Genomic DNA, 9,110 nt, shown 5'->3' on the forward strand with positions numbered 1-9,110 from the left:
CTAGTGGTTAGAGCCAGTAACCAAAAGGTTGCAAGATGGAATCCTCCAGCTGACAAGGTAAAAATCTGTCCTTCTGCCTCTGAACAAGGCAATTAACACACTGTTCCCCGGTAGGCCGTCATTGTAAATAAGAATTTGTTCTTTAATGGACTTGCCTAGTTAAATAAATAGGATACACACACAGTAAGGGTCATCATTCTCCAGCAACATATGAAAATATAATTTAATGCACTTGAGACAATACATTTACTATACACAATATATCAAATACTTCCCTCCATATGTACTGGCATTATAATACTGTCAATGACCATCTACATAATGCATTCCAAATGGCACCCTATTCCCTATTTAATGCACTACTTTTGACCAGATCCATATGGACTATAGAGGGAATAGGCTACCATTTGGGACGCACCCTTAACGTGTAGTTCCATAAGGACATTGATTTCTGTGATGTTTTGATTGGGTTGTTGATTAGCCCCTTGCTCTCTCTGATCACCAGTATGACACAGTACCTTTTATTAGACTACATATAGAGGCTAGAGGGACAAAAGAGGAGCAATAGACCAGAATTGAGATCTGGCCATGTTTTATTTTGACAAGAATGTCTACTGTAACTCAAGTTAGCCATTCCTGAAGAGTCACTATGAAGCTATACACAGATACTTACTGGATTGGAACTCTTGTTGTCTACAATTCAAGGCAACCAGATACATAATCTCACCCTGGAAAACACTGGAGATCTGAACAAAACTCCTTGGAAAGGTTGAGTTCTTCCAGTCTGGCTCTCTAGTTCCTGTGACTGCTACATGTCAGGTTGGTGTGTGTAGCAGCAGAGTTGTTGGCAACTGGTTACTACAAAGTGCTTAAATGCTTCACACGGCTTTGGCGAAGAGGATAACTGCTCAGCACCCTAGAATGGAAGGGTTCTGGATAACTGGGACGGCTGTGACACCCAATCCCAAGATTCCAGTGAACAGCATAACAGCTGACTCTAAAATACTTTGTGTTTCCCAAATGGCTCCCTATATAGTGCACTACTTTTGTTTGACCAGGACCTTCATGGCTCTAGTCAAAAGTAGTGAGTTATAGGAATAGGGTGCCGTTTGGGACGCATCCTATCAGAACACACGGGCAGGATTGTGGTGAATTGTCACCTGAGTCTTTTAGTTCTAAAAACACAAAACAAGTGAAAATCCTGGCAAAGTGAATCATAAAAATACACTTTCAGAACAAAACACGGCAAGAAAAATATAAGAGCTTACTATTTTACACCTGATTATTAAAGTTTATACATCCTTCAGGAATATATCTTCATCTTTGACAAACATTGAGGTTTTGTGATGGTGTGGTGGTGATGCTTGCTTTCTCCCCGGGCCTCATCATTCTCATGCCTCTTTTCAAACACAGCATTACCTGAACACTCAAGTCAAATTCATTGAGTTTCAATCTACACAACATATCTGTATGTAAATGTTCCACCATGTTTTGCTCTGGCAAACAGCCCAGAAGCCTGGCTGTGAACCTTGACTCATGGTGCTGTCAAGACAATTGGGAAAAAACAGGTCAAATCATGACGTCAGTGATTTTCAGGTCGGAAAGTCAGAGCTCTGGAAAGATGCCAGAGTTTCCGAGTTGGTTGACCGTCCGGAATTCCCACAAAAAGAAAAGATCCCTGCACTGAAGTGGGAGAGTTCCGAGGTGTTTTGAACGTGGCAATACGCTCTCTTTCAAACGCATCATCTTAACAGCAAGCCCTATGTGCCAAAAACGTTATCAAAAAGACACATGATCGCTGAAATGTGAAAAAGTATACAGCTGTGAAGAAAATACATTCAAAAAAAATGTTTAAAATATATATATATATATATATACACAAATAAGGTCATTTTAAAGCATGCAATAAAAGAGTAGTGTACTGGGTCCATAGAAACAGAATCACTAGAACAGAATGATGTTCAAGGGATTCTATCTGTGGGGACGGTGCTACTGCTGCATCTTGTGGATGTGGGTAGAGACTGGCGGGTGGATGTGAGTGGAGACTGGCGGGTGGAAGTTGATGGTGTGGTGCCTCAGGCCCTGGGACGTCTTGTAGCTCTTCCCACAGCGGCACTTGAAGGGCTTGCGGATGTGGATCTGTGTCCGGTGGCCGTTCTTGGCGTGGTACTTGATCCCGTTCACATTCTGAATGAGGGGGAGGGGACAGTACAGAGTGGAAGAGGGTAAGCTACGTTTGAATTAGTCCAGTGGTCACCAACTCCAGTCCTGGGGTGCTACTGGGTGTGTACAGGGCCCTCTGATTTAGCCCTGATTCACACACATCTGATTCAAATATTCAACCAATCAGGGTCTTTGACTGGATTTGGAGAACACTGGATCAGTCTCCTATAACAGTCATGAGTCTCTCACCACACTACAGTACCCTAGATTCACCTAGAGATGTCTTCAGTCAACTAAACCTGACTCAGTGCTCCACACAGCTCTTTGCACTGTACAGCCTAGTGACAGGATAGAATAAAAATATACTTCATCATTTCTACATCTCGCAAAGGATTCAAGAATAATTGTCCAGATGTCTTCTGTCAGCTGATCTAACTCAACGTCCTTCATCTCTGCGTGCTTCCTGTACAGCCCAGAGCAGGCCTGTCAATTTCATTTAGCCCCGGGGGCCGCATTCGGTCTTCAACGCTCTCCGGGGGCTGCAATGACAATATACTTCCTCATTGTAAAAATGTGCAAAACAATTGTCCAATATTTGTTTATACTCTAGCCTTCACTTGGGTGATTATCAGTGAGCTGGACACAGTCATGAGGCTGTATGAATGTAGTGATTATCAGCTGGACACAGTCAAGACACTGTATGAATGTAGTGATTATCAGTGAGCTGGACACAGTCAAGACACTGTATGAATGTAGTGATTATCAGTGAGCTGGACACAGTCAAGAGGCTGTATGAATGTAGTGATTATCAGTGAGCTGGACACAGTCAAGACACTGTATGAATGTAGGTACAATATCATTTCGACGCAGTTTCAAAATGGTTTTTACTCATTTTAAAGTATATTGAGTTCTCAGGAGGCTGCTGAGGAAAGGACGGCTCATAATAACGGCTGTAACAGAGGGAATGGAATGGCAACAAACACCTGGAAACCATGGAAACCATGGGATTGATGTATTTGATACCGTTCCACTAAGCTGGTTGAGAGAACGCCAAGAGTACAAAGTTGTCATCAAGGCAAAGGGTGGCTATTTTGAAGAAACTCAAAATATATTTGTTTAACAGTTTTTTGGTTACTACATGATTCCATATGTGTTATTTCATAGTTTTGAGTTCTTCACTATTATTCCTTAATGTAGAAAATAGTAAAAATAAAGAAAAACCCTGGAATGAGTAGGTGTCCAATCTTTGGACTGGTACTGTATATATCATGTTTCTTGTACAGCCTAGTCTACTACTAACTATATATCATGTTTCTTGTACAGCCTAGAGTCTACTACTAACAATATATCATGTTTCTTGTACAGCCTAGAGTCTACTACTAACTATATATCATGTTTCTTGTACAGCCTAGAGTCTACTACTAACTATATATCATGTTTCTTGTACAGCCTAGTCTACTACTAACTATATATCATGTTTCTTGTACAGCCTAGAGTCTACTACTAACTATATATCATGTTTCTTGTACAGCCTAGAGTCTACTACTAACTATATATCATGTTTCTTGTACAGCCTAGTCTACTACTAACTATATATCATGTTTCTTGTACAGCCTAGTCTACTACTAACTATATATCATGTTTCTTGTACAGCCTAGAGTCTACTACTAACTATATATCATGTTTCTTGTACAGCCTAGAGTCTACTACTAACTATATATCATGTTTCTTGTACAGCCTAGAGTCTACTACTAACTATATATCATGTCTCTTGTACAGCCTAGTCTACTACTAACTATATATCATGTCTCTTGTACAGCCTAGTCTACTACTAACTATATATCATGTTTCTTGTACAGCCTAGAGTCTACTACTAACTATATATCATGTTTCTTGTACAGCCTAGTCTACTACTAACTATATATCATGTTTCTTGTACAGCCTAGAGTCTACTACTAACTATATATCATGTCTCTTGTACAGCCTAGTCTACTACTAACTATATATCATGTCTCTTGTACAGCCTAGTCTACTACTAACTATATATCATGTTTCTTGTACAGCCTAGAGTCTACTACTAACTATATATCATGTTTCTTGTACAGCCTAGTCTACTACTAACTATATATCATGTTTCTTGTACAGCCTAGTCTACTACTAACTATATATCATGTTTCTTGTACAGCCTAGTCTACTACTAACTATATATCATGTCTCTTGTACAGCCTAGTCTACTACTAACTATATATCATGTCTCTTGTACAGCCTAGTCTACTACTAACTATATATCATGTTTCTTGTACAGCAGGATGTCTGCAGGTTTAATGTTTTTCCTTTCAAATAAGACCTAGACAATCAGGTGAGGGGAGGACAGGGGTGGAGGGAACACCCGCAGACACATCAATTTACAAAGGCACATGTAGCCTACATATCAGTAGATACACACAGACTATCTAGGTCAAATATGGGAGAGGTGTTGTGCCGTGAGGTGTTGCTTTATCTGCATGCAGAGCCCTGGTCTGTTTCAGACCAAACCAACATCTTGGTTAATGGATGGTTTTCATCTGGAGTCTTATGAGAAGGAGACACTCGAACAGAAAGCATAGACTATGTATCTGGCCAATATACACAGACAGGTAGGTAGAGACAGGATACGTTCCTGACCACATGACCCGATGAATAAACACTCTGGCTCTTAGTTTAACTCAGGGCTCCAGTTAAAAGCTGTTTGAGGTTTTTCCTGGACATGGAATACCCCTGGCTCTATTCATGGGGCAGTGCAAGGGAGAGGATGAGACCCCATTTACACTCGGTAATAACATGCGTCTTGTATTATCTGGTTGCAATCATCTGATCACATGTCAGAGCATTTACACATGGTATTGATTAATGGACTGAGTGCGGTTGGCCCACCTTGTATCTCTTCTTGCAGCCAGGCACAGGGCAGGCGAAGGGTTTCTCCTCTCCTCCGTTCATACACATGGAGCTGAGGATAGACTCGGAGCTAATGGCACTCTCTGTGGTCCAGGACTCACCACTGTCTGACTCCTCATAGTCCACCTCCTCTTCATCATACTCACTGCCTGGAGGGGAGAAACACACACACACACACACACACACACACACACACACACACACACACACACACACACACACACACACACACACATCACAATACGATTTGTCATAAAACGTGCCTACTGCCGTCCATAAACAATTAGAGTAATACTCCTATTTCAGCAACTCCAGTACTCTGCTCTGATTCAAGCACAGTTAATGTCTAAGGCTGAGTCCCAAATGGCACCTTATTCCCTATATAGTGCATTAGTTTTGACCAGGGCCCATAAGGCCCATAGTGCACTATAATAGACTGCCATTCGGGACACATCCTATGACTGGCATGGGCATCCTAGCCTCAAGGGTTTTGGACCGGCTGATGTGCCGAGACAGATTCAGACTCAAGCCTTCCACATGTGTTCTGGCTGTAGGGTTCCCACAGGGTTCTACTGTTGCCTTATTACTGAGCCCAAGTTTGTGGAGAGACTGAAAAAAAATGCTGTTTTGTGGGAAAGAATTTAGCCCGTTTCACAAGGTCCCAGGGTTAAGGCAATGCAAAATAAGATTTGGCTCCACAACCACAAGAACCAAAGAGACAAGGAGCAGCAACTAGGAGAGAACAACCCAGCATATCTTACTAAGTGGCAACATGGGAAAGACACAAACAAAGAACACAAGTAAGCAAATACCATGGCAACTTAAAATGATGAGATTCTGATGAAATAAGCCCTGTACCTTCCCTGTGTATGACTATACCAACTGACTGTGAGAGTCAACCCTCTATGCTTCTCTAAGGACCCTGCTGTGAGACATTACAGCACCCATCTTCCCTGAATTACCTCCATGTCTTCTCCTCAAACTTAAGAGGCATTTCCTGATCCAAACTAAAATATGGGACAAGGAAGTGACATCATCCATATTACATAAAGTACTGACGCCTGCCTCCTAGATGACGGTGCTGTCCTCTGTTGTCCCGGTAACCTACCTGTAGGAGTGCTGCTACGGAAGGAGGAGGAGGGTGTGACGGGAGGGGTGAGGTTCCCACTGCTGCGTCTGGGAGGAGTGGAGACGTAACTGCTACGAGGCAGACTGCCTGTCAGAGACTGAGACAGCTTGGGGTGCACCTTCCTCGTCAGCCTCTCAGGCTGCTCCCGACGCGCTGCCTCTGTCATAAACCTGGGCAAGGGAGGGGCCAGAGAGAGAGGGATGAGGACACACAACCAAACATCATATATGACCGACTCGGTTTGCGCGCCACAAGGCTGTGCTAGCCTGCTGAGCTAAAGCCTAGCTATTAGCTCAGGGAGTTAACATAAGTCGGATCTTAGGTTAGTCTCATCATGCCAGCGTGGTTGTTCACAGAACCTCCTCGGTTACAAACTCATATCGCTGAAGTAACTGTACAACAACATATGCTGAGTCTATCATTCATTGAAACCACTCCCACGTTTAACAGAAGGCCTAGATCTCTGACCAAACTTCATGTTTAACAGTAGGCCTATATATCTAACCAAACTTCATGTTTAACAGTAGGCCTATATCTCTGACCAAACTTCATGTTTAACAGTAGGCCTATATATCTAACCAAACTTCATGTTTAACAGAAGGCCTAGATCTCTGACCAAACTTCATGTTTAACAGTAGGCCTATATATCTAACCAAACTTCATGTTTAACAGTAGGCCTATATCTCTGACCAAACTTCATGTTTAACAGTAGGCCTATATCTCTGACCAAACTTCATGTTTAACAGTAGGCCTATATCTCTGACCAAACTTCATGTTTAACAGAAGGCCTATATATCTAACCAAACTTCATGTTTAACAGTAGGCCTATATCTCTGACCAAACTTCATGTTTAACAGAAGGCCTATATCTCTGACCAAACTTCATGTTTAACAGAAGGCCTATATCTCTGACCAAACTTCATGTTTAACAGAAGGCCTATATCTCTGACCAAACTTCATGTTTAACAGAAGGCCTATATCTCTGACCAAACTTCATGTTTAACAGAAGGCCTATATCTCTGACCAAACTTCATGTTTAACAGAAGGCCTATATCTCTGACCAAACTTCATGTTTAACAGAAGGCCTATATCTCTGACCAAACTTCATGTTTAACAGAAGGCCTATATCTCTGACCAAACATTGTTACATTGTAAAGTATTCTGTAAACGTAAGTCATAAAAAGGAACTGTTCACACAGACACTGTTAAAGCAGAAGTGAAATGAACAGATGAAATGTGAAACCACATCAGATGTGTGTCTAAAGACAGGGAGACAGACAGCGGTAGCCAGCCCTTTATTACACAGTTACACTGCTGCCTCAGAGTGCCTCAGCCCTTTAAACCTCTTTGATATGGTGATTGAATGGAGAACTGGGATGAGATTGAAATGTCATCTTGGTCTAGTAATGTAGGACCCAGGGCTATATAACATCCTATTACCCAACGCTAACACAATTAAACTGACTTATCCACCAGATGAGGCTGACTGCTGCTAGATGGAAGTTGCTAGTGGAACTAGAGAGACACACACACGGACCAGATTCCCTTGGAAGCTGAAGTTCATGGCCCTATGAAAGGACATCAGTTCACTGCTAAAAGCTTTTCTTCCTCCACTGTCCCGGTCCCCTTACTGGGCTCCAACCAGAGGTATTCTGATCACAAACACACGTGGCTGCCCTTCTTGACAACGCACCAACCAGTTGTGCTATAGAAAAGGATCCTATTGGATAGCACCATTGGTGACATTTCAGGCTAGCTGTTGAGTGAGCTGAAGGCATGTTCTTACCTCTACTGTTGCATGGACTTAGACCTCAAACACAAACCTCCACACGGTCATACTGACATAAGTAACTGTTTCATCTATTTACTAATGACATTTGGTCATTCATGCCTTTTCTGGCCAGAGTTAGGAGAGTTTAAACTGAACCATAAGAATAGCGTTCATTAGGGATTTCAGAACCATGATCCTTTGAGACATGGTTCAAGGTCTGATTGGTAACAAATACACTGAACAAATAGTCTTCAGGAGTATTTCTGTCTGTAATAAAGCCCTTTTGTGGGGGAAAACTCATTCTGATTGGCTGGGCCTGGGTCCCCATTGGGTGGGTCTGGCTCCCAAGTGGGTGGGCCTACCCATGGCTGCGCCCCTGCCCAGTCACGTAAAATCCATAGATTAGGGCCTAATTTATTTATTTAAATGGACTGATTTTCTTTAATGAACTGTAACTCAGCAAAATCTTTGAAATTGTTGTATTCATATTTTTGTTAAGTATAGGTTAGGGTTAAGTATAGGTTAGGGTTAAGTATAGGTTAGGGTTAAGTATAGGTTAGGGTTAAGTATAGGTTAGGGTTAAGTATAGGTTAGGGTTAAGTATAGGTTAGGGTTAAGTATAGGTTAGGGTTAAGTATAGGTTAGGATTAAGTATAGGTTAGGGTTAAGTATAGGTTAGGGTTAAGTATAGGTTAGGGTTAAGTATAGGTTAGGGTTAAGTATAGGTTAGGGTTAAGTATAGGTTAGGGTTAAGTATAGGTTAGGGTTAAGTATATGTTAGGGTTAGGCTAGTAGCCTGCTCACCTGTTGATGTAGCTGAGGGCAACATAGGTGGGCTGCTGCTGCTCCTGCTTCTCCAACTGACGAGGATCTGTGTCTGACGAGAGAGAGGTGGAGAGAGAGAGGTGGAGAGAGAGGGGAGAGAGAGAGAAGGGGAGAGAGAAGGGAGAGAGAGGTGGAGAGAGAGAGGTGGAGAGAGAGAAGTGAGAGAGAGAGAAGGGGAGAGAGAAGGACAGGAGAGAGAGAGAGGGGGAGAGAGAAGTGGAGAGAGAGAGAAGGGGAGAGAGAGAGAAGGGGAGAGAGAGAAGGGGGAGAGAGAGGTGGAGAGAGGTTA

The 9,110-nt window shown here is 42.4% G+C and overlaps 1 protein-coding gene across 1 annotated transcript; it reads right to left on the minus strand.

Annotated features, from left to right (window-relative positions):
• Nucleotides 1-205: 205 nt before the first annotated feature.
• Nucleotides 206-8,910, minus strand: LOC127926902 (juxtaposed with another zinc finger protein 1-like). The gene is made up of 4 exons (XM_052512544.1): nucleotides 8,801-8,910; nucleotides 6,206-6,396; nucleotides 5,077-5,246; nucleotides 206-2,187 (listed from the first exon to the last, which is right to left on the minus strand). The coding sequence occupies exons 2-4, from the start codon at nucleotides 6,390-6,392 to the stop codon at nucleotides 1,990-1,992; spliced, it is 555 nt and encodes a 184-aa protein (XP_052368504.1). The 5' UTR covers nucleotides 6,393-6,396; nucleotides 8,801-8,910; the 3' UTR covers nucleotides 206-1,989.
• Nucleotides 8,911-9,110: the final 200 nt, after the last annotated feature.

This window comes from Oncorhynchus keta, unplaced genomic scaffold (genome assembly GCF_023373465.1).
Source record: "Oncorhynchus keta strain PuntledgeMale-10-30-2019 unplaced genomic scaffold, Oket_V2 Un_contig_8605_pilon_pilon, whole genome shotgun sequence".
In the NCBI taxonomy this organism is placed as follows: Eukaryota; Metazoa; Chordata; class Actinopteri; order Salmoniformes; family Salmonidae; genus Oncorhynchus; species Oncorhynchus keta.